This window comes from Leptonychotes weddellii, chromosome 1, assembly GCF_054177405.1.
Source record: "Leptonychotes weddellii isolate Sample4059 chromosome 1, ASM5417740v2, whole genome shotgun sequence".
Classification (NCBI taxonomy): Eukaryota; Metazoa; Chordata; class Mammalia; order Carnivora; family Phocidae; genus Leptonychotes; species Leptonychotes weddellii.
Window position 1 is genome coordinate 151,885,155 of NC_138369.1, and position 26,601 is coordinate 151,911,755.

Consider the following 26,601-nt stretch of genomic DNA (forward strand, 5'->3'; position numbering starts at 1 on the left):
CACACAACTGATGCCTGTGGGATATTTCCATAATATCCAATCATGCCTCAAACTCACCACAATTGAAAAGGAAATTACTGGTACCAAGAAAGAGCTTTCCCTAGTAACTCCCCCAGGTTGTCACAGAATGAAGGAGATGGGAGAGGAAAAGTATCCCTGAGGGAACAATACGTAAGCTGAAGCCAATCTCTTGGGATGAGCAGTGAGCTAGTCTAACGTGGTCACTGCCCTTGTGGAGCTTATCATCTCATGGTGGAGTAGAGAGAGTCATTACATCTGTACTAAGTGCTATGATGAAAATTATATATAATACAGGTCTCACCCAATCTGGGGGGTAGAAGTTGGGAAAATTTCCCAGACAAAACAGCAAGTAAGCTGAAGCCTTGGCAATATGTGAATTAACCAGATAATAGGGGAAGAAGTGAGACAAATGGCATTTATGCCATAGATAGTATTTGCAGGCTCTGAGTTGGGAAGTATCCTGGTGTATTCTGGGAACTGAGAAACCAGGGCATGTATAGTACAGTAAATTAGGGGGGTAGCAGTGGTAAATGAGGCTAGAATGGGAGTCAGGGGTCAGATATCACAGGAACTCATAGTCCAGGGTCAATATTCTCAAGTGTATCCTAAGAGCAAAAGGGAGACATTCAGCATCCCCAGGTTCAAATCTTCAGGATCATCTATGACACTGCATTGTCTTCACTTTCCATATCCAATTTGTCATCAAGTTGCCATCAAACTCCATGGATTCTTATAAGGTTTCTTATGTCACTCAGTACTATGTCCTATGATTCTCAGTTCATATGTTTCAGACTCCGCACAGGGGGTCACAACCTGGAGATCAATAAGATCAACTTTAATCAAATTCTTTTTTCATATTTTGCTTAATTTGTAAAATTAACTTTCTGTACAACTGACTGTACATTATGAGATGGTACTATCCATCAGATATTAATTGATTGGGTACTGTGGCGTTGTAAAGCAGGGTGTTGCCTACAGCAAATAGATGGTCAGGAATGAAACATAGCACTGAGCTGGTACTATAGAAAAATGTTAAAATTTTATCTCATGAAAATGTAAGAGAGCTTGGCCACACCAGTGTACAGTTCTTTCAAGATAGGAACACTGTATGAAGGACAACCAGGAATAGTTTTCATTACTAGTGGATACTTTTATAGACACTATGAAACCTTATTATACTAGCATACTAACTTTGTTGTAATTATTGTTGTCTGGTTTAGTGCTTTTGTGTCTTTTCATTTTTTAGAGCATGCTGCTAAAATCGTTAATGTCTGTATATGAATTGGTTCATTTTAATTTTAACTGGTTAGCTGAGGAGATTTGCATGAATTAATAATACCCAGTGAAATTTTTAGTAAACCTGAATGTCCTCACTAGAGACTTTATTAAAAGTTTGGCCCTAAGAGACTGGGAATTGGATAAGTTCCGTAACTGCAAATAGGTTTTGTTTTGTTTTCAAACAATGCACAATGGACATTATTAGGAAATAGATAGGGATTTCCAGTAAAGGTACATTAGTGTGATGAATGAGAAGAGACTTTGTGTTGACGCAGCCCTTTGGTCCCAAGACATCATTAACAAGAAGGGCTGAGTTCATTTTTCAAAGATCACACTTTCATTGTATGAAACAAAAAACCCTAGAAAATATCTCCTGAAGGCTGATAATCAATCTTTTTGTTAAAGAAAATGACAACACTCCAATGTGAGGAAAACCACACTAGTGGCCTACACTTTTCAGTTTAAACTGATAATGGCTTCTCCAATAAAGGACTTCGAAGTGTTATTGGCCTGAATTTCTCTGGGCATCATCAAACCACAATATTCTAGTGGACAAATATTTCTTGCCCTCCTTCTCTTGTAAAATGTTGTGAGAGCTTCTAACTACAAAAGCCTCAGTAAAAGTAGTAACAGTTCTGGGGCGTGTGGCTGGCTCAGTCAGTAGAGCACACAACTGCTGATCTCGGGATTATAAATTCAAGCTCCACCTTCGGTGTAGCATTTACCTAAAAATAGTAATAAAAAAAATAACAGTTCTATTCTCTCCTTTGTTCTCCTACCTAGTCTCTCTTCAACTTGTGTAAGTGTATGTGGATGTTCCTAGGCTCATTAAAGCTGGTCGCTCAACCTCATCTCTTACTACCTAGGTTCCTGCTGGAGTTCTGAATGGGCCCAGAATCAAAGCACTTCCAGAGAAGGTGAAGTAGGATGATTATGACTGGCCATTTCAAGCCCTCAGTGTTTGGGAGAAATAGACTGACTCCTCTTTCATTGAATGAGCACTACACTCACTCCATCACATTGACTCAAGCTGGTTTTCAAACCCGGGATCAGGTGCTGAATCAAGCCAACCTGACTTGTCCAGATATGTCCACTTGACCCTGCCATGAGAACATGAAGTGAAGGTAGTTTTATGGACACAGAAAATAAGATCAATATGCTCCAGTTCTTTATGAGTTTATATTTATCAAAATGAAAGTTTTTTATTATAAAATTACTACTTTTATACACACTCAGAAAGAATGAAAAAAAGACATAAAAATCAGAAACATATAAAAGGAAATTTAAAAAATACACACACGGTGGCTACCTAAAACAACTACTATTATCACTTACATGTGTCTTTTAAGAATTATTTTTCATATTTATTTAGGAAGGTGGAATCATAATAGAGTGTTTTAGCTTAACAGTATTTTTTTAAATATTTTATTTATTTATTTGAGAGAGAGAGAGTTAGTGGGAGAGGGAGAGAGAGTGTGAAGCAGACTCAGTACTGAGCAACAAGCCCGAGATGGGGCTCGATCCCAACACCGGGAGATCATGACCTGAACGAAACCAGGAGTCAGATGCCTACCTGGACTGGGCCACCGAGGTGCCCCTAACTTGAGGGTATTAGAAAGAACCTCGTTTCTAGCAACAAGAAACAATCTACATTATAATTCAACCGTTGGTATGAGAAACACCTGAGTGCTCAGGTGGTAGAAGCCCCTTCCTTCTTTCTGATGTGTTAACAGTCTGGCTCATGCCACCTATCAAGCAAACCCCAATCCTTGTTGAAGTCTCATCCAAAGCCCCAGTCAGAGTCACAGTGCGAAAGCCCCTCAACCCAGGGGACCTGCGAGGTGTAGGGGAACCAGGCTCTTGCCCAAAAGCTATGCAGGGGCAGGATTCCCTGAGAGGAGCATGCGGGAATGCACTATGCATGCGCCAGACCGGAAGTCTCTGTATTTCCTTCCAGGAGGCCGAAGGCCATGGGTCAGCTATGTGGGCTTCTGGACTGGCATGAGGAGCCCCTACTCTGAGGTCTGCCAAGGTTCAGGGTCACAGAACCTCAATGCCTCATTTCATGGCATATCCTTGGGGCCAGTTCCTCGCGGTAGCAGCAAGATTCTAAGAATTCATCTCAAGAGACCATGGTGCTTGTTCCAGAACCTTTCCCCTGAAGAACAGCCCCAGGTACATACATAATGGATTGGGACCATTATTTGTTTCCAGTTTTATTGAGATATGATTACATGTAACAATGGGTAAATTGAAGCTGTACAACATGATGATTTGATACATGTATATATTGTGAACTGATCGTGACAATAAGTTAGTAACACCTCTATCTTCTCACATAATTACCATTTTTGTGTGTGTGGTGAGAACTTACAAAGTTTACTCTTAGCAACTTTCACGTATATTGTCAACTGAGAAAAGAGGCAGAGCTGAAATAAAAGGTTTTATGTGAGGTCTCAGAATTGCAATTAGGAGAGCACAGATTCAAGTTGCAACCCAAATGTGTCCCCAGAGGGAACAAAAGTCAAAGGTGTTAAAAGAACGTGTTGTTTACAAAGAATTTGAGTGGTATTGATGGCAGAAAACTAATCTTGGCTAAATTGGTTGCTAAGTTCATCATTCAGCAAATCTCTCGCTATAGCAGATTGCATGCTGAGTTCTTGGAATATTTACAGTTTGGCCCAGTTCATGGGTCATGGTTCATCCACTTCCTAACTCACCTCCTGGCTCCATTTTAAAAATACCCCTTGAGATGAGTCACTCCGATTCATTTTATAACCAAGTGAGTTCACTCCTTGGTGAGTTACAGATAGAGACTACACCAAGTGTATGTTATGAAGTTTGTGCTCCTCCTTGGGCAGAGATTTTTGACATTATAATGAGGTGGAGGTAGGTGTGGGACATTCCAAGGTCCATCTGTGCAGGTGTGATTCAGTGGTCAAGCTTAAACTGGCCTAGGCTGGCTGGAGCTCTTCCTGTTGTTTGCCTCTAAAAGATAAGGTTAACATTCCTGTGAAGAAGGGGAGGCCAGTGGGGATCTTGCTGGTGACAGTTTTAACCTCTTTCACCCAATAGGGCATGGTTTCAATTTCACCTTTCATGTTTTCCCCTTTCCATCTAGATCTTTTTCTGAAAGCATTGCCAATCATCTATAGATTTACCCAAAAAGTTATATCCCACATTGGGATGGTGGGAGGGGTGGGAGGGAGTTTTTAATCCTTAGTGATTATTTCAAGGAGTCACTGTCATTTAGGTTTAGGCCAAATTTGAGCAACAAGGAAGCAATCAGAAAATGGTTCTTAGTTTCCTCATCTGAGGGCTTTATTAAACCACATGGAGGCTCAGAATAACCGACCTATAGAATAACCATAATCAGGCCCTTGTAGAGGTTTCAGGTGGCTCTTTCTTAGCAAGGCGATGAGCATAAGAAGAGCAATTAGCAATATTGTAAAAGCCTCATGGACATTACACATTAACCTAGGAAATTGTTAAGAATGTTGGATTACTAGGTATCTAAGGGCTCAATAAGCTATTAGTGTGAGAGAACAAATCTAAGGAAGTAAACTCTACATCAATTGTTGGCAAGTTAGCCAGGCCAGTACAGTTTCATATTTTAACAAGATCAAGTCCAAAGTACAAAAATATAGTAATTGCTGACAACTCTTTTCACATTTTTCCCCCGTGCCAATAATTTCCTGGAGAAAAAAATCAATAGAGTAATATTAGTCTCCTGAGGCCAGAGTGGTTTAATTACACTCCAACTTTTCCAGTCCATAAAATCCATCCTGATAAAAAGCATCTAATATGGTCATCTGAGCAAACATAAGCTGCATTGTTGAGTGAGTTACAGCAGAGGTTACGATTTTTAGCAAGCATTTGGTTAACATAATATGCATGTTATTAAGAATAATAGTAATAAACCACTTTGTGTTATCGTTCTTAACCATGATACTATTCCTGATGGTAACCAACTAAAGAGATTAATATAATCTCCAAGTCCTGGCATGTGTCCTTTCAGCTAATAAGCTGATATTTGTTTTACAGATTTTAGTTCTTGTGTTATCCTGCCAGATCAGTTAACATGAAAACAACGTTCTACTAATAGGGCATAAGTGCTTCTTCCTTGGGCTGTTAAGATAGTAAGTGCCCTTCTATTTTGTAGGGTAGTTTCTACCAGGCTACCAACTTGAGTTTGTTGATACTCAAATGCTTGAACAGAAGCATTGAAGGTGGTGGTAGCCATGGGTATGGGAAGTTTATGTATTGCCTTTTTCAAGGCTGTTACTCTAATCCAAGGAAAGAATGCTCACCCAAAGGCATGACCAAGGCCCTTTCTATCTCTAATTGCTTTGTGTCCATCCAAAATTATAAACCTTCCCAGCTTCACTGAGGTCTTTTTAACTGATATGAGAAGGATCTCAGATTTGGTGCATGAGCAGTGGAAGGAAGAATTTTTCTAATGGTGGCATCAGGAACAAGAGCAACAATCGCACAACATCCTTCCCATTTAATGGGAAGAGTGGAGTAAATATTGGTGCCACATAAATAATAAAATCCCAAACCTTCTAGGGATGAGGCATAAGTGGGTCCCTTTGCTCTGACTCTTTTATCAATTTCAAAGGAAGAAATCTCATGATGAAAATGTAATCATCTTTGCAGAGCACATGGTAATCTGCTATAGGAATTCTGTCAGTGATCTTAAGAGCATCTTATATTTCTATATATTGAAGCAATATTGCGAGTCAGTTCAGGTTAACATATGGGAAGTTTCTGGGATGGAGATAGGAGGAATTAAGTTTCTACTATTCTCCAGATTTTTTTTTTAATCAATGTCCCACATTGTCCCGTTAAGGGGGATATTGCTTCCCAATATCCAGTTCCATTATAGATCTCATTTCCCTACCACAAGGATACATTACCAAGAAGCATTTTGTAGTTGTATAGACTCCAATGTGGAGCAAGTTCATGATCATCTGAATCATATAAAAGTGCATAGTTACAAATATTCAGTAAAAGATAACCTGATGTTTTACCTGTACCATTTATATTTTCAAAACATAAGAAAAGAGTATTGGTCAATGCCCAAATCTGAGTTAGAGGTATTCCTTTATGAGTAGGGGCAATTGAATAGAAGGTATTTATATTTGGGGAATGTTTTCCAGATGGAGTTGATGAATATTTTCTAAGACACAAAAAGGGAATCCTACATTTTTATCAGTGAAGTTTTTCCATCCCTCTAAGGATAGAAGCCAAGTTATTAATTCAGGCACATTAAGAGTATGGTTTGCTCTGACACAAATCCAACAGTCGGATTTGCAGAATCAGAAAGTTTTTGCAGGGTAAGAGCAAAAGGATGTGATAAGGCTTGACCATCAGCAATCAGGGTCACAAGAAAAAATAAAATGTTAGCCCAGGGGCTAGAATTATTCCAAACAACAGAGACCATTGTAAGGAGAACTTAGACAAAGATATGTTGACTAGTATATGAGTTCCAGGCAGGCTAGAGCAATTAACAGGCAAGAGATTCAGTCTGTAGGGCAATAACCTATATGAAAATAGTATTTTTTCCCCAATACTATAGGATTTTTACCACCAACAAAAAAATCCTACTGTGTTATATAGCAAAAAGCATTAAAATACTTATTAGGACAAATACCCCAAATGTTTCAATAGTCCTTCATAACTAATTTCACAAAGAATCTAAGGGATGCTCTCCAAATTTAAATGTCAAGTATAAATCCATTCTTGGACTTCTTCACTTTGTGTGAACAGGTCCATAAGAAGGAGTACAGGATACATGTTACACATGGTGTCATATTCCTTCATAGAAAAGTAGATAAAGGAGCTTCCCCAATAAGATGATTATGAAAAGGGTAATAAAGAAAATAACAAGTTATTGGTATAAGGAACAAAAAAAGGATTTGAAAGTAAACAGAACTTGTTGCAGTGTCTTGGAACAGATGTGTACACAGATGTCTTCTGCTTCAACTCTGAGTCACTAATGAGTTTTGGTTCTGATGTCACTGAAGGGCTGGAGCTTTCTTTAAATGAGAAACATGGATCCAAAAGTCAGTGCCTTTGAATTTAGCTGTGCAAGAGTTAGTTAACAGTATCCAGTAGGGTCCTTTCCATCAGGGTTGTAAGGTATCTTTGTGGAGATGTCTTTTTTGGTAGACAAAATCTCTAGGCTGTAGAACATGGTGGAGGAGGTCTTCATGGGAGTATGCTGTGAGAAGGTTTTTCCACCAAGAATGCATTTTTCTTTAAAGCCTTTATCAGTTCTTTACAGTATTCAAGCATTTCTCCTTTGGGCTCATAGGCCCCAGAGTCTAGTCTCATAGGTCTTCCACTTGTGATGAAGGGAGATAGTATATGTTTCCCAAAGGGTGTGGATCTTGGATTTAATAACATAAGTGGCAGAGCCTTAGGCCAGGGTAAATTAAAAACTTCTATAATTTTAGCTAAATGTGTTTTAATTATGCTATTGATTCTTTCTGTTCACCCTATGATTGAGGATGGTAGGGGCAGTGAAAATGCTGTAGAATAGATTAAATTTCACAGAGTGCCTTGATTATTTGTCCTGTGAAATGAATTCCTCCATCACTATGTAATTCAGATGGAATTCCCTAGTTAGGTATGATTTTCTCTAATAATGATACCCTGGGCTACTGCTGATGCAGTGACAGGCTTTCCCCCCAATGAGAGTGCATGCATACTATTACAAGTACATACTTGTTTCCTGTGAGGGGGGTATATGGATAAAATCCAATTGCCAAACTTCAAAAGGTCCTAAAGGTAATGGGTGATGGGTCATGGAACTATGACTAGACTTCCCAGGATTATGTGTGTGGCAAATAAAACAACAATGGTAATTTTCTGCTGTAGTTTTATAAGATGGGTTCCAAAAATACTGTTTTCCTCAATCTGTCATTATCCATGTTCCAAGGGGTCATTTCATGGATAAATTTTAAAATCATTTTCTGTAGGCAATCATGGAGGACAGGCTGCCTCTTTGGGCTGTACCAAAGCTGGGTGTTGGGATCAAATTTACAATTTGATTCTATCTACTTCTTTATTTCATTAGTAGTGACATTCTGTTGAATATCCTTAATTAATTGTTTCAGGTCACACAAAAGGAATTTATTTAAGGTCTCAAAGGGAGTTAAGGTTGACAATTTTAATGTGAAATGATTTTCTAAAGTCACAATTTTTTGCTGCAGCATCTGCCAGATGATTGCCCTAATTTTCCTCTACTTTTGTTGCATAATGACCATGAACTTCAATTATAGGTAGTTGTTGGGGTTGCTGAGTTGATCAAGTAATTTCAAGACATAAGAACTATATTTAATTTTTCCCCAGTAGAAGTTAGAAATCCTCTGCTTCTGAAGCATTCCAAACTACTGTGCAGCCCCCAAAGCATATCACCTGTCTGCTGTACATGCTGGCCATTTTATCCTTTGCCATGAGGCAGGCCTGCATTAAAGCAAAGTGTTCAGTTTCTTGGGCCAGAGAAGCCTCTGGTATGGGGCTTGCTTCAGTAACTTCAGTAGCTGAAGTTAGAACATGGCCTAATATTCCCTCGTTTCCTCTTTCAAATAAGAACCATCTCGTAAATGGATAGTAAAAGGATACTGTTGGTTTCTCAAGCTTCTTCTGAAGAGGAAAAAAGTAGAGTCTTTGGGAACCAAAATAACTCAGCATTGCCAATAGGAGTTTTTTCAAGATCCAGACTGGAGGTTAGTACTTGGTCAGTCATTGCAATACAGTCATGAGGAGTCTAATCAGTAAAAAGAGGGAGAAGAGTAGCTGGGGTCAAGAATGGCACCTGGAGCTGGTGACATTTGGAAGTAAAAGTATGAGGATTTCATAGGAAATTAATCTGCTAGCAGACAGATATTGAACATGGTGAGACTTAGCAGAGGTTCTACAGAATGAGAAACATCAATAGTCAAAAGGGAGCCCAAGACTAATTCTTCTACACTCTCCAGCAGGCTAACAGTTCCCGCTATGGCTCTTACATTGGATTACAGTCCTTTGGCCACAGAGTCTAACTGCTGATCATAATATCCTAAGGGTCTCTATACCTTTGAGTTAAAATGCCTAAGGCATTGCTTTCATGTTTATAAAGAGAAAGAAAAGTAATTTAACAATTTGGATGTCCCAATGCTGGAGGGTCAAGTAAACTGTGTTTCTTCAAATCCCTTTTGGTTTAGTTCAGTCCACTGAAGTGGCTCAGATTGATTAGCTTTAAGCAGGGTATATAATGGTTGAGCAATAGCAGAGAAATTAGGGATCCAATTCCAGTAAAATCTGAGTAACTGTTGTTTCGTTTGGGAAATGGGGAAGGAAAAAAAGGTTTTTTGTTTTTGTTTTTCTGGATCTAGGAGAAGCTTTTGGTTACTAATGACATGTCCCAAATATTTGACTTGTAGCATTTTAAACTGTAGCTTTTTCTTGGATATCTTATGTCTATTTGTAGCCAATTGCATTAGTAAGTGGATACTGTTGGTTTCTCAAGCTTCTTCTGAAGGGGAACAAAGAAGTAAGTCACCCTCCTGTTGCAACAAAGTAGAGTCTTTGGGAAAAATTACATCAGCTATGACAGCTTTTAAAATCTGAGAAAAACAAATAGAGCTCTCAGTGTAGCCTTGTGGCATGACTGTCCAAGTATATTGTTTTTCCCAAGTGAAAGCAAATGAAAATTGGCTTTCTGGGATCCATTGGTATACTGCAAAACGTACTACAGAGAGCCATTACTGTTACTATTGAGGGAAATAGCAGAGTGTAAAGTCTGAGGATTTGGCACAACTGGGTGCCAAGGTATAACCATTATTTATTGCTCTTCATTCCTGCATGAATCTCTGTCCTCCTCCGTGAGGTTTTTGTATGAGATGAACTGGGATGTTACAAGGGCTAGTGCATGGAATAATTAAACCCTTATTTAATATTCCTTGATTGTGGGTTTAATCCCTTTAATGGCTTTAGCATTCAATGGGTATTAATTGCTTAATATTGGGAAGGGGCTTAGAAGAGTCAATCTGAATTGTTATAAAAGGAGCAGAGTGTGTGTGTCCAATGTCAGTAGAACATTTAGACCAAAGGATTTCGGGGACAGTGTCAAGAAGTAGATGCTGTGTAATTTGAATGATTGGAAAGACAGGTATTGGTATTGACCTGTTTGTGGTAGAACGCTTTGTTGATGTGTTATTTCTAGAGATATTTCTTGCTTTTGAGAGAAAAAAATATGGTCCTTCTGGATAAGTCTCAAGGGGATCACATCCCACTGAATGAACAGAAGCTGTGGGAATGAGTAGAATGAGTGCCTAGCAATGGTCCCAATAAAAAGGGAATAAACAAGGATTTAAAAAGCATCAGAGGGGTATTGGAAACTCCTATCATTTGAAATGTACTCTGAGGAAGGGGAAAAGAGAGACTGGTGTAGTGAAGAACTGATAGTGTTCCTCCTGTGTCTATAAGAGCTCATGGTACTTCATTCCCAATGGTTAAGATCTATTTCTCCTAAGGTGTTGGTTAATAGTAGTGGGAAAATTTCTTTTATCTTTGAAGCCTCCCTATTCTGTCATGTAAGCAAAAGGTGGAATTTTTTTCTTATTTTCCAATTTTCTGAAAGAGAAAGTTGTCTTTAGGTGCTTTGGTCTGTATATGTCTTTTGAGTTTTAGGCAATCTTTCTTTCAATGCCCAGGCTTTTTGCAATAATGAGAAATTCCTTTAATAAGGATTGGGCCTTGATTTGTTGCCTTCTAGGTAGTTAATTGGTGTAATTGAAAATTCATGATCTGTGCAGCCTGGACTGATCCAGGGCTTGCAGGGTTTTCTGTTTTTCTGTCTGCTAGATAGTGCAGGATAACAGAATGCAGGTAAGGAATTATTAATGCCATCTTATTGTTTTCTGGCTGTTTTGTAGTCTTTTTGTTCCATTCTTTCTATCTTGCTGTGAATTGATGATTTTCTGTAGTAGTATGCTTTGATTCCTTTCTTTTTATCTTTAGTGTGCCTATTGTAGTTTTTTGCTTTGGGATTACCATGAGGCTTTATGTACCATTTTAAATTCATTCCCTTTTGGTGGGATATCTTGCTTAATTCTATTTCCACCTATCATGAACAGGCTACTAAGTAATATCTACTTAAATATATCCTTCTTCTCCGGTCCATTAAAAGTAAACTCTCTGGATCAAAGTACATGAATATTTCAGAGGTCTTAAATCTTTTTTGCTAATTTGCCATCCAGAAAGATTGTCTCAGTCTGGACAAAGTCCCTGTTCCATGGTATTCCCAATAATTTGGCTATCATCATCCCTTTTAATTTTTGCCAAACTGATAGCTCTTCTTTCCCCTCATCTCCAAAGGTAAAATAAATAAAACCCCAATGATGTTTTAATTTCCTTAATTTATTTTTAAAAATTTTTTTTAAGATTTTGTTTTTAGTCTCTACACCCAACGAGGGGCTCAAACTTATAATCCTGAGATCAAAAGTTGCATGTTCTACCAACTGAGACAGCCAGATGCTCCTTAATTTCCTTAATTTAAATTTAAATAAACATAGTTTCTTAAATTTATTGGCTATTTGTATTTCTCCTTTTTTTTGTATGTCCATTGCTGCTTCTTTCTATTTAAATGTTTGCTTTTTTCATATCAATTGTAAGAGCTACTTATATATTAAAGGTGTTAATCTTTTTCTTTCTCTCGTAAATGTCTTAAATATTTTTCTTGTATTATTATTTGGCTGTTAACTTTGTTTTTTCTTAATTATATAGAAATTTTAAAGTTTTACATAGTCATTGTAAGATGGTCTACTTAGGAGAATTGTGTTCTTGCCCACCAGTTAGAAGAAAAAAAATTAATTCAGTAAACAGTTCCAAAGAGTTGCAAAAGCAACAAGTCAAACATGGAGCAGTAAGGCAACCCAGAGATTACTAATGGTGGGAAGTTCTTATGGGGAGGAGTGATATTAAATGAATCCATGATTCCAGTGACATGCGGAGTTTTCCTTCAGAAGCTGGAATTGATAAGGAGGTGCAGCTTGTACTAGAGACACTGCCTATAGCACAGAAAGAGGGAAGAAATATTGGCGTTTCTTTCTCTAGACTCTTGAATTCTTTATTAGTACCTCTCATTGTCCAAATCTAGCCTGAAGCCACTTGAAAAGGAATCTGGGAGACAGAGTTTGGAGAAGGCATTTGATTGTGAAAAAAACAAAAAAAACAAAAACACAGGAGAAGTTGGGAAATAGATTGAGGGCAAACAGGCAAATGATCAGAAGAATCTCATACTTCAGTTATTCTCTTTATGCTTTCTAGATTTGGTGTTTTGGTAATGAAGTTCTTTCTCAAGATTCCTTCTTGTCCTACTTGTATTCAGTTTTGGTTCTTACTTATTTTGTTCATACATATTTTGATATAAGAAGTGAATAAAAATCCAACCTTATTTCTAAATGACAGGCTCGTTTTCCCATCACCATCATTTCTCCATTAATTTAAAATTACACCTTTAACATATTCTGAAATTTTAAAGCAATTCGGGTTTACTTCTGTACTTTTATTTAGTTCCATATATCTCCTTGTATATTTTGACAGTCTGCCATATTGCCTTGTGTTCTAAAATTTGGTGGCTAGCATTTATTCTTCCAGACGATTCTTAGGATAATTTTGTATAATTAGGAGAGAATATGAGAATTAGAAGAATTGGAAATGCTTTAGGTATACATATTAAGTACCCAACTGACACTCTTCTTCCTACTTATGCTTTCTGAATCGACCACAGAAAAGCATATGAAAATTTAAAGACCTATATAACAAAGACCTATATAGCAAAACCACCATGTTGCTACCCCTTACTTAGGTTTAATGGTCACTGATCACAGTCCTAGAGAACCACCAATACAGACTGGGGAAGAAAGGCAGGGGCCTAGGGTGAAACATTCACAAGAAAAATCTGGAATTGATGGATTATTTGACATCTAGAAAATTTTGCATCTGAATTAGTGATAAAAAATATTACTCAAAGAAAAGAAAACCAAGGTGATTATTAACCCTAAAGAAAGGAAAATTTTGTGGAAGAAAGGAAACATCATTGTAGTACCTTATGTGTTTTTCCTATGAACACAATTTATACAGTCATAATGTTAACAGTGAATATTGATAAACTTATAATTCTAGTATAGCTGTATTGAAAGGGTGAGGAGATGTGAAGAATTAAGTGTGGAAATTCTCATATTTCAATGTATGAATTTAATAATTTTTAAAACTAAAAAATCAACAAATAGTGGGGTGCCTGGGTGGCTCAGTTGGTTGGGTGTCTGCTTTTGGCTCAGGTCACAAACTCAAGGTCCTGGCATTGAGCCCTGCATCAGGCTCCCTGCTTAGTGGAGAGTTTGCTTCTCCCTGTCCCTCTGTCCCTCCCCCCTACTTGTGTGAGTTCTGTCTCTGTCAAACAAATAAATGAAATCTTTAAAAAAAATCAACAAATAGCAATGTTAAGCATATGATTTAAAAATACAGACACGTACAACAAAAGGAGAGATAAAAGATTTGAAAGTGGTTGTGGGGATTGATATTTCTTCATTAAAATCTTTGAAGTTTTGGGGGATAACGTGATCTTGAATAAGTATGTGAAATATTTAATGAATACTTATAATTAAGAGCAAGAATTAGCTTGCTCAATATGCCACAGTTACTAAGTGACAGAACCTGGATTGAGACACAGGGAAAGGTTGAGAGAACTAGAGCAGAGTAAAAACCAGTCGGTAACTTAGATCTGGAAGGGGAACTTCTTCAACTTGATGAAGAACATTTCTGAAAAAGCTATAGCTAAGGTCCACTTCAGAATGGCAGCACGAGACGTTCCATGGCCCAGTTCCTCAACAGAACAGCATACATGGTGAAAATCATATATTAAAAAGCATGATTTAAAAATCTTTGGGAAGTGGGGGCAGCTGTGCTAGTGCTCTGGCCGTGTCAGGCCATGGAGCTGGTGCTGCACTCTACCACGTGGCTGGGGTCACTGGGCTGCACGGCAGTGAGTAGAACTGGCTAAGGGCCCCCCGTGGGCCTGGGGCTCCTCTGGATGAGCTGGTGGGCAAGTACCCCAAGTACAACAAGGAGGAGGAAGAGCACAGCTACTAGAGCTGCAAGAACCTCTGTGTGCTCAAGAAGATGCTTGCAGCCAGCGTGGGGGGCATGTTCACCTCTGGCTTTCTCCCTAGGCCCCTTGCAGATGCAGCTCAGCCTGCACTATGATGAGGCCTACCGTGAGGTGAAGTATGGCAACATGTGGCTGCCTGACATTGACAGCACATGCTGATGGGCAACAACATGGTGCTCATTGCTACTTTGCTCTACACACCTGTGCTCATCAGTGGCCATGAAAGGCTTATGGTTTGGGCTCTGTGCCCATATTAAGCTGTGAAAACTGAAGTGTGTGGGCACAGGCCTGAGACCACCAGCAAATCCATATCTCTGTTACTCTATCTTAGGGCCGCTGATTCCAAGGTCAGGGATTGCTGCCCACCTCACACCTCTTCATGAGCTGGGACCTGGAGCTGCAGCCACTCTGGTTTCAGGCCATAGCATTCTGGGTAGGCTCATAGTGCCAGCATCCCTCCCACTGCCCACAGGTTTTTTTGGCACCAAGTGGATGATGTTCCTGGCTGTGGGTTTTTATGCCCTCTAAAAAAAAGAAAAAGAAAAGAAAAAATCTCTGGAAATCGTGTTAAGGGCATGCAGCAAATGAAATAAATATTCATTCAAGAAAATATATTAAAATTTGATAAGAACAATGAGAATCTACAGCATTTGAATCATAACTTACTCTCTGCCTGTGCCTTCCCAGCTCAGTATGAGTAAAGGTCCACTCTACTCAGGTGCAGCTGAGAGCACAAAACTCCCTCCCCACATCCCCTCTACCTCCTAGTAGTTGGCTGTGTTACCTCCCAGGAGGGCCTTGCCTACAGCTTTTCTCACCTCCTTCCAGCTATGTGTGGTGGAAGTTAAATTCTAGGTGACTGTGATCAAGAGTTTGCAGATCCCTTCTACCCAGCCCACACTCATAAGGTAGAGACTCTACGTCAGGCATGACACAACAAAAATACCAGGACCTGATCACCCTTGTGCCCGGCTCATTTGTAAGGCAGTTGTTCCAGACCAGAAGGGGCAAGCTGAGATCAGAGGCTGTACCTACCCAGTGACACACTTCTATGGCAAGGGTATCACATGGAGAGAAGAGGGTCACTATCACTGCTCCCCTGTCTGAGAGTTGAGTTTTAGAGATTTTACCCAAAAGGGAAGAAAGGCCTTAAGAACAGAGACCTCCAAAGGTGTCCCTTAAAGAAAGTGGCTTTATTGGCAAAAGGAGATTAGGAGGATATTGGTGGAACCGCTGGTGAAACATCCAGCTGGTTTGCCTAGAAAAATTCAGGATGGGAGAGAGCAGGGAGGAGCTTGCCTCGAGTTAGAAAGAGCTTCAAACATTATCCTCAAAAACCATGCTTCAAAGGGGCCCAAATTCTTATGAATGTGGAACAACTTATTCCCCAAGGCATTCAAAAAAGAGAGAGAGAGAGCTCATGCTATTGCTGGGAAGAAATGGGGCCTAATGGCTGGATATGATCAAAGAAAGAGATAAGAGGACCTCTGATAAAACCATGGTCATCCCAAGTGACTGTGTGCATGCTGCATCCTCTGGAGAGCAACATCAGAGGCTTTACACTGCAGAGGAAATGGACTTCACACACACACACACACACACACACACACACACACACACACACACACTATCTACCCAGTCACTAAATAAATAAACAAGGATATAACAGGATCCAAGGATGAATGAGTAGCCAGAGTTTTAGAGTATATTATCTTAAATGCCCAGTTCTCAACAACAACAACAAAGTCATGAGATAGGCAAAATGTGTAACCCATACACCAGAAAATTAGCAGACAGTACAAACTGCCTGTGAGAGCAATCATATATTGGATTCAATAGAAAAAACTTAAAAATAATCATAATATGTTCACAGAACAAAAGGAAACCAGGATTAAATAAGTAAAGGAAGGTCTGATTGCAATGTTATATGAAATAAAGACTACCAAAGAAAAAGTACAAAAAACCCACAATTAAATGGAAATTCTGTAATTGAAAAGTATAACTGAAATAAAAATAATCACTGCAGAAGCTCAACTGTAGATTTAAACTGCCAGAAGGAAGAATCAGTGAATTTGAAGTTATATCAACAGAGAGTACACAATCCAAAGGATGAAGGAAAAAAAGAATGAGGAGAAATGCACAGAATCTCAGAGAAATAAAGACAGCACTAAGTGTATCAGCATGTGCATTTGGGAGTACCAGGAAAACACATTTCATATAAAAGACTTGTATAAAAAGATCCAAGTTGTTTGTTGATAAAAAATGAAAAAGCACACAAACAATCCAATAAAAATTGGGCAAAAGGTCTGAACAAGCATTTTACCAAAGAAGAAATACAGACAGTAAATAAGCATATGAAAAGCTGTTCCACATTCTTTACCATAGGGAAGTGCAAATGAAAACAATAATGGCATACATAAAATAATGGCTACAATTAAAAAAAAATAAATAAACATCAGTTTCTGGCAAGAATATGGGATGACAGGAACACACACACATACTCTCACTCTGCCAGCTGTCAGGGCCCAGAAGCAGTGACATTGCAGAAACAATAGCATACCTATGCCCAGATCTTGGTTCTTAATACCATTTTCCAGTCAAAGAAATTAGATCTACTTGGAGAAATAGCTGATTCAGTGACAAGGGTAGGAAATAAATATGCAAGATGAGCCTGGAGCATCTTGTAATGCCAGAAAGTAAAAAAGAAAGTAAAGCTAAACAACAAACAAAAACAAACCCACCCTGCATACACAATGATGGGTGTATGTCAAAGGGACACAGGAGGCAATGGAAACAGCTCCCAGTGGACATAGCTAGAATGATTTGAGCAGCAAAATTAAAAAAGTATTATTTAATTATATCAAAGTATAAAATAAATATCCTGATTCTATGCTGATGTAAACAGAGCATTGAATATATAAAAGAATGAGGTGAACAGAAAAATCTTCCATGCAGAAAAATTCAAATTTATATAGATACTTTGCCCCAGGAAGGTGGTCCATTTCTTTCCTCTCTGTCAGTGTGGCTGTGGATACTGACTTCCTTACAAAGAACACAGTAAGAGAAGGTGGAGAAAGAGCAACTTCACCATGGAGAAACCTGGCAAACACTACCTCAGCCAGGTGGTCAAGGTCAACATCAAGAGTTACAAGTTATGAGGATAGTATTTGCCACTGATAGCGTGTAATGAAAATGGTGATTTACCTTGGTGATCTTTCTCCTGAAAAGCTATCCCCCCCAGTCTAATCATGAGAAAAACATCAGAAAAATCCCAATTGAGGGACAATCTACAAAATGCCTGATTAGTAGTCCTCAAAATTTACCAAGGACATCAAAAACAAGGAATGTCTGAAAACCTATCAGACACCTGATGACTAAAGGGACGTGATGACTAAATATAAAGTGATATGCTGAATGGGATTCTGGATGGAAGGACCCTGGATTAAACTATGGAAATCTGAATCAAGTATGAATTTCATTTCATCAGAATGTATCAATATTGGCTCATTAATTATAACAAGGTACCATACTAATGTAGGATATTAATGACATGGAAAAATGGGTGTGTCATATATGGGAATTCTCTATACTATTTTTATTATTTTCTATAAATCCAAAAGTGTTTGAAAAAATTTTAAAAATTAATAAGTCTTTGAGGTAAAGTTCTTGTTTCTAGAATGAAGCCAGAGAACACTTGGGGAAAAACAATCACCAGTTTTTTGCTTCCAATGATAATAATTGATTCAAATAATTATTGTCATTGGATACTAAGACTGTTGATGAAAAATTATTAGGGAACAAGAAATTCACATGGTGTCTATGTACCACCCTACAGATTAGATTTTAATAGCAAGGAAATAAGTTATCTGTATCATAGGAAGAGCTGATGGTACCACCTTAATGAAGTGATCAGTGAATGGCATCAGTTAACAAGACAAGCTAATGTGATCGGCCTCATGATGGAAGAAGAAAAACAGCACACCCATGATTGCTGAATTATTTAATTTAATGTAATCATGAAGAAACATCACAAAAATAGAGATGGTGGGATATTTTACATGATGTCAGACAGAAATATTTAAAAATTTTAAATGTCATTAAAGGAAAAAAAAAGTTTGCTCTAGATTACAGAAGATTAAAGAATGATAATAAAGCAAATAGTGGCCTTTAATTGAATTCTTGATGAAAAAATAAATTGCTATCAAAGACAACTTGGGGAGAACTGGGAAATATTTTAATATGAACATCATATTAGGCGATGTTAAATTTCTTGGGGGTCATAATGATATGACAGGGGCACCTGGGTTGCTCAGTCAGTTAAGTGTCTGCCTTCAGCTCAGGTCATGATCCTGGGGTCCTGGGATCAAGCCCCATGCACCTGGGGCTCCCTGCTCAGTGGGGAGCTCCTTATCCCTCTCCTTCTGCCCTCCCCCAACCCCCTCCAGCTCGTGCTCTCTCTCTCTTGCTCTCTTTGTCTCTCAAATATATAAATAAATCTTTAAAAAAATGATATGACAATGTAGAAAATATCTTTGTTCTTTTGAGATATATGCTGAAGAATTTGTCATAATCTTATATATATATATAGGCACATATACATACATGTATTAAATATGTATATATACACATTTGCAGATGGATTATTGGGCAAATGTAGTGAAATATTGACAATAATCTTGATTTAAAAACAATTCATGGGCATTCTCTCAACTTTTCTGTAGGTTTGAAATTTTTCAAAATAAATCTGGAGGAAATTGTCATTGATTCACATTTTATTTGACTCTGCCCACTACAGTTTAGTTTCTTGAAAGTTTTCCTCTATTGCTACTTTCACTTCTCTATGTTGTGTATAAAATGACTTAGTGGTTAAGAACATGGATTTTGGATTTGATCCCTAGATTTGATCCCTGAGCTCCACCTTAATATTTCTGTGGACAAATTATGAAACCTCTTTGTCCCCCATTTTTTCAGTGGGGTTATAGGAAATTAAAATATAGAAATAAAAGTAAAAAATGTGATAGATGTGCTGAGTAGGTAAATGGATACTGATGAAAAGTTATTTGTAAGCTACAAGGGTGTCTGAAAATTAAAATAAAGCAGAAAATGAGAGATGAGGCAAGAGACATGAATGTATCAGTTAATATTTATTCAGTTGCAATAAAAGCATTTTTTATTTTAACAAGGTTAACAGTAAGCAGATCTATTGGATTTTAAAATGATAAAGGATGGTTAATTCCAGGGACACTGGGTCAGCTATGCCCTCCTCTATGTGTTGACATCATCGCTAAGCTGGTGTCTCTTTTGATGGCAAAATGGTTGTAGACTGTGCCAGATTTCATTATCCACATAGCATGACGTTCAGAGGAAGAAAGACTACCTTTTTTTGTGGATCTTTTTTAAAATAAAGGGAACATATATCCCAGAAACTTCCACAAAATTACCTCTTTTGTCTCATGGGCCCCAAATAAGTCACAGACTCTTCCCTTAGCAGACCTCTAGCCTTCAGTGTTGCAAAGGGTTGGAATGGGTGGTACAGAAATACATAAACCTAATTTGTCGTACCCCTGGAAAAGGGAAAGGGATCAATGCATGTGAATCTGACAACTAAAAATATACTCTAAAATAGAGAATGGATAGAGAGGAACAGCATTCATCTAACTCAGGTATCTAGATTCGTTTAGACTCTTAAAAAAAGTGTTTAGGACCCTGTAGAGCTTTGTGTATGTGGGTTATAGCTAACAGTATTTACAAAATCAGAAATGAAAACCAAGAAATTAAAAATATATATTGACTTGTTTAAAAATAACAAACCTATTATATATTAACTTAGATGATTGTAATAAAATATATTAAAGGAAATAGTGAATGGTCAACTGTGTCAGGTACCTTTTTAAGTATTAGTGATAGGAAATCAGTTACAACAAGGTAGTTACTCGCAGGAAGAAGATAGGCCTTCATTCTAATATCCAGTAGTTACAATTTATTATTTTTTCTTTAAAATGTTGCTTATATCTGTGCACTCCTCTCCTTTTATCCTCCATTTTCAGCTCTCATCATCTAATATATAAATTCTTGAAGTTAGCCTCATTGCTTCTAGCTTCATTCCAATCAATTGCCAGATAGTTTTCTGAAAAATACAATCATATTACCTGGTTCTAGGAAGAATTTGGTGTCTGATGCCTCTGATATAAATTCAGATTCCTTAGGGTGACATTTAAGATTCTCAGTAACCTGATCCCCTTCCACCCTTATTTCCCATATTCTGCAACAGTTTTAACAACAGTTTTGTCAGCTTTCTGACTCTGTCCATGCTTCACCTCCTTCCCCGCCCCATTACCAGTGTTACACTTATCTCCATACACATTGACTGGTCATACTCATTCCTTTTTTCCTCCAAACATCATTTTTAAAAATCATTTTTAAGGCACATCTTACTTCTGCTGCTGCATAAGGACTAAATACCTCAGGCTACAAGGATCTCCATTTCCTGAACTCCCAAGGAGCACTGATATAAATTCTAGCTCAATTTGAATCACCTGGATGAACCTGAGCAAGCTACACAATGTTTCAAAATATGAGGTTTTTACTGAGAAAATGCATGAAAAATCCTGTCTCTCTGGTTGGTAGGTAACATGTATGAAAGGTCTATCTTTGTGCCTGGTAGATAACATATTCTCAGTAAACTATTTTTTTTCTTTCATATTTGCATATGTAATGATCAATAAGTATTTTTGTTCAGGTATTTAGAATTTTCACTATTTTGTGCCTCATTTATGCTTTACAGCATCTCCAACTTTTTGTTATTGATGTGAATGTATCAGTAATTTACATTGGAATCAGTACAGGTTGGTGGAATTCCTAGTAACAAACAAGATAAGTAATATCAGAGAAAAACCCCTTCATTTAGTTTAATGTATTCAGGATTACACTACATTTTTGATGGACACCTAATCAAATTATATGAAAATATCCAAATCCATATGGGTTTCAGTATAAATACCATCTATTACAACTACAGATTAATAAATCTCCAGTATACAGTTACTGTATTTCACAGAACTTAAGAGTAAAATTGACTAACATTTAGATGAACATAGTCTTTTTTTATCATACATATTTATTAGTGTTCTTTTTTGTTTTTAATATTTTTTAATTGTGGTTAAAGATATATAACAAAATTTCCCCTCCTAATGATGAAAATTCTTGACTTGAGAATAGATATTCTGTGTGAATTATTATTCAAATATATTCTCTTGAATAAACTCAAAGAAAATTAAGAATCAAATATATACAGTTTACTTCTGACAGATGGTGTTTGTTTAAGAAGGGATTAATTCTTGAGCACCTGGAAAGTGCCAGAGTTTGTAAGATTGTGCTTTGGAATTCCAGACATTTGTCAACAATATTAAATGGAGGTGATCTTTATATATACTGACTTCTATTCTTAGTATTTATTGTATTTGTTGAAAATTGTAACTTCTTACCCTTTGAAATAATTAGTTAATAGTTTAGCTAATTTCTTTGGACACAGTTTGTGACCTCAAGAATAATTATTTAGTTCATTCTTGCTGGGAGCTAGTGACTTAGATTTTGGAATACATCATAGCAGAATCTCTGCTTGCTTAACTTATTTGACTCCTATACTATCATGTTTTAGTAATTGAATATTTTATGTTAAAGTGGTCATTTTCCACTTTCTCAATACTCCATGATTTTGAAAAACATTTGATCAAATTTAAGTTAATTTTCCATAGGGGATGATATTTCTTTTAAAATGTTATAAAATTTTCTTTATAATTTTTTTCATAGCATTTATTACTTGCTTATTTCTTAGACTATAAATAAAAGGGTTTAATAAAGGGATTACTAGAGTATAAAAAATAGCAACAGGTATATCTTTATCCTCTTCTTTAACTGAATGTGGTCGAATGTACATAAAGAGAAGAGAACCATAGAATATTGAGACAGAGAGAAAGTGGGATGCACAAGTGGATAAGGCTTTGCCTCTTCCCTCTTTGGATTTCATTTTGAAAATCATGAAAAGGATGCAGAGATAAGAGATTAGGACTATGGTAATAGAGAAGACTTGAACTGAACCTCCAAAGATAAATATCATCAATTCATTGACATAAGGGTCAACACAGGAGAGTCTGTATAACGGAATAACATCACAAAAAAAGTGATTAATTTGATTTGACCCACAGAAAGTTAACCTAAAGAGAAACCCTATATGGATCATGGGATGCAGGTTTCCAGCTATGTAGGCCCCTGTGTTCATCTGAATGCAGAGTTTCTTTGACATCATGGTGTGGTACTGCAGTGGGTTGCATATGGCCACATAGCGATCATAGGCCATTGCCGCCAGGAGAAAGCAGTCTGTAGTTTCAGCAAGGCAGAGAAAATAAAACTGTGCCATGCATTCATAAAGGGAAATCCCTCTGTTCTTAGAAAAGAAGTTCTCTAACATTTTGGGGGTTATGGCACAGGAACAACAGGAATCCATCAGAGCCAGGTTGCCCAGAAAGATGTACATTGGTGTGTGAAGACGACGCTCCATAAAAATCAATGCCACCAGGCCAAGATTGCCCATCATGGTGATCAGATAGATAGTAAGAAACACCACAAACAGAAGGCTCTTCAACTCTGGGTGATCTGTAAATCCTATGAGGATAAATTCAGTTGTCAAGGAGTAGTTATCCTCAGTCATCTCCACCTTCTCTGTTGAGATAGGAATTCTGGAGATATAAGATTCTAATTTAGAGTGTGTATAATTGTCCTTCCAAGTTTTTCTTTTTACAACAAAGAGAGGAGCTTCTTCAAACTTCCCTTACTATCTCTGGATACAGGCACACAAGCCTGTAGGAGATACTCATTCTCCTAAAATGTCAGCTTTATAACCTCCACTCTGAAAATCAGCATTCCCATGAATATTTTTATAATTCCAAGAAGAATGCTTACAGTGGAAAAGGTTTGTCTTTATGAATTCATGCATGAATAGTGCACAAATCTAGCATACCCATATTTGGTTCTTTGTTGACAAATAATTTCAGTGTCAGTTTTTGTATTAAAGATCCTTAAAATAAATTTACCATCATGTTTCAAATATACACAATTTTTTAGCTGAGCAAAAAATTTTCATATACTCTCCCAGTGGAATGAATGCTTGAAAATAGCATACAACAGAGAGGTTAAATTTATATTTTTGGAATTGTATGAAGATCACGAAGGATTAAGAATAGGACTTTCATCTTTAAAGAAAATTACTTTGGATATCCAAGGAAATAAATATCTATGTATTTTCACCTCTCTCATTCCTTTTCCTGCTATTACATCCATTTCATAAAAACTGATTTTGTCCATGCCTTCATTCCTGCTTTTTGCCCAGATTTCTAAATACTTCTCTACATAAAGCATAGTTTACATATAACACTACTTAAGAAGATTTTAACAAAATGCCCCCAGACCACACTGATTTTCACTTCCTGCATCCTCAAGCATATCCTATACACCCAACACAATCTAGAGTTGCTTGTATATAATCTACATGGCTTTTTCTCGTATATGTATGCAAAGTTTCTATATTAGAATTGTAGACATTTGAGTTTAGCTATGACTTATACTTCTTATAAGAATTGTTTAATGCTATAGAGACAAAAAATTATTGATTCCAGTCCTAGCTTCAAAGACCTGAGATAGGTGAACATGTTATCAGTATACTACCACTGAACCTTCGTGACGTCTTTGGTTTCTGCAAATTGAGACTGCTAATTTTGAAGAACAGACTATAAAGGAAATTCTTCAAAATGTATCATTAAAAAAATTATGTATCATTCTTTTATCTGAATTGTCCCATCTACTATTTTCCTGTTTCCTAAGAAACTTATATAAGATTTTCAGAAGTATATCACAGTAATTTAAAAGCTAATAAAAATAAGCTTGCCTGTATATTTTAGTTTTATAACACTTAGAAAAAGAGAAAAATCTTAAGTCTTAGCATCATTTTTGAGATGGGGTGTCTGGGTGGCTCAGATGTTTAAGTCTCTGCCTTTGGCTCAAGTCATGATCTCCAGGTCCTGAGATGAAGCCCCATGTACGGCTCCCAGCTCAGCCGGCAGTCTGCTTCTTCCTCTCCTTCTGACTCTCCCCCTCCTTGTGCTCTGTCTGTCTGTCTGTCTCTCTCTCTCAAATGCATAAATAAAAAAAGTCTTAAAATAAATATGATTTTTGAGAACGAATTTTGTTTTCCCTCAAAGGCTATCTTCTATCATTACTTAGTGATCCATTAGGGTATTTTGACCAATGTGTCTAATTACATAAATTCTATGGTCAAGATGGGTTTATTTTTCCATAATCAAAACATCAAAATAAAGGCACAGGCTGAACATTTTTTTCTTGTTTTAAAATATTAAATATAAGTCATTTAATTATTTGGGTATATTAGAAGTAACTTTCAATGTACTTGCCTGAATTATTTAACAGAATTAACCTGCGTTCTTACCTGTGTATTTTGAAAATGTACCTTATAATTAGAAAAGGTCAGCATGAACTGAGTTTCAATCTCATGCTATTTTGCCATAGCCTTCAGTTGTGAGAAGAGCTAGAAAGGTGAGAAGTTGAAATCTGAGAACAATGAAAAAATGCTAAATAATTCAGATAAATAAGTATTTATGGATGCTAATAATAAAAGTAAAAATAAATTTGAATATTTCCTTTACCTGAATGCTCTGAGAAGAGTCTTATAACATCACTTTGTTTTTGTTGTTGTTGTTGCTGCTTTTGTTAAGTCTCATAGAATTTCAGGATATAAATTTTGGTCTCAGAAACATTTGGGATTAAAAGAATGAAAATCTAGGAGACTGCTAATAGGTCAGTGTCAATAATTATGTTACTTACAATGAAAAATTAAATTTTTCCATCAAATGCTTATGGGACTTCCCTACAATGACATCAGTGTATTTCTATGGGGAGATTCAGTTCCCAAAACATATTAACTATGTGACATAAATTAAAGATGACCTGTGAGACAATGAGGTTAAAGTAAATGACCTTCACTAAAGCCACTAAGGTCATTTGGTGATCATTTTGCTGATTCTTATGTTACTGACATCATTTTTACAATTCTATTCATTATCCTGTGCATAAAATGTAAAATGAGCAGAAGAGAGTCTCAGGTTGGTTTGGACAGTTACTGGAGAAATTCATATGGTTTATGAAAGATGATTAGCATTTAGAGAGGAGACCAAAAGGTGTGGTAGGGTTACCTAGGCTCATCAACTCCTTCACTCTGAGTTGAATTTGTTCCCATGTATTGAAAAAAGCTCATGGAAACTTTGCTGTTACCATTTAGCCCCACATATGATTTACTGAGTTTTCTCTGTTCTTTTCAGTTACCCCCAATTCCTTTATCTCTCTTACCCTGTTTTCCCCCTTCACTCCACTAATCATATAAATAACTGTATATTTAATAAAATTTAATTTAATAAAAATACTATACATAGAGTATGTCTATAATCAGTCACTTGTTGCCCACTGACTGCTCCCATTAAGTATAGACAGAAGAGGGAAGGGATTTCTCTGTGATGTTCATTCCTTCATTTCTAGCACCTTGAACTGTGGTACTTTGTAGTGCTTAAAAAATATTTGTTGAATGAATAAAAAAAATGATTACTGCTCAGGAATTTGCAATGGTCTCTTAGTGTTCAAACCAAATCCATTTTTCTTTTTTTAAGGGTTTCTTGTTTTTGTTTTTGTTTTAGATTTTACTTATTTACTTGAGAGAGAGAGTGAGTGAGAGAGAGAGAGAAGGAGCAGAGGGAGGGGTAGAAGGAGAGGGAGAAGCAGAGTCCCCGCTGAGCAGAGAGCTGGACATGGGGCTCTGGGACTCAATCCCAGGACTCTAGGATCATGACCTAGCTGAAGACAAATGCTTAACTGACTGAGCCATCCAGGCGCCCCCAAGTACATTTTTCTTATTTTGGTATTCACAGATGCTCCAGTCAGCCTGTGTCTTCTCTATCACTTTGCTTTCTTCCTCTTCCCTCAGGGCACATGGCCATGTGCATCCCTTCCCTGCCCCTCTGTGCAGTTGCTTCAGCTAATTTGCTTGTAATGTTTCCCTCATCTAAAACTCCTTCTCTCTT

General features: G+C 37.2%; 1 protein-coding gene across 1 annotated transcript; it reads right to left on the bottom strand.

The window, feature by feature from the left end:
* Positions 1-22,238: 22,238 nt before the first annotated feature.
* LOC102747364 (olfactory receptor 5K1-like) lies at positions 22,239-23,231 on the bottom strand. The gene has a single exon (XM_031027423.2). It carries the CDS (start codon positions 23,166-23,168, stop codon positions 22,239-22,241), a length of 930 nt encoding a protein of 309 aa, XP_030883283.1. The 5' UTR covers positions 23,169-23,231.
* Positions 23,232-26,601: the final 3,370 nt, after the last annotated feature.

Excerpts from the sequence above, each read along its gene's own strand:
- LOC102747364 (XM_031027423.2), bottom strand. The coding sequence starts at position 23,168 with ATGACTGAGGATAACTACTCCTTGACAACTGAATTTATCCTCATAGGA.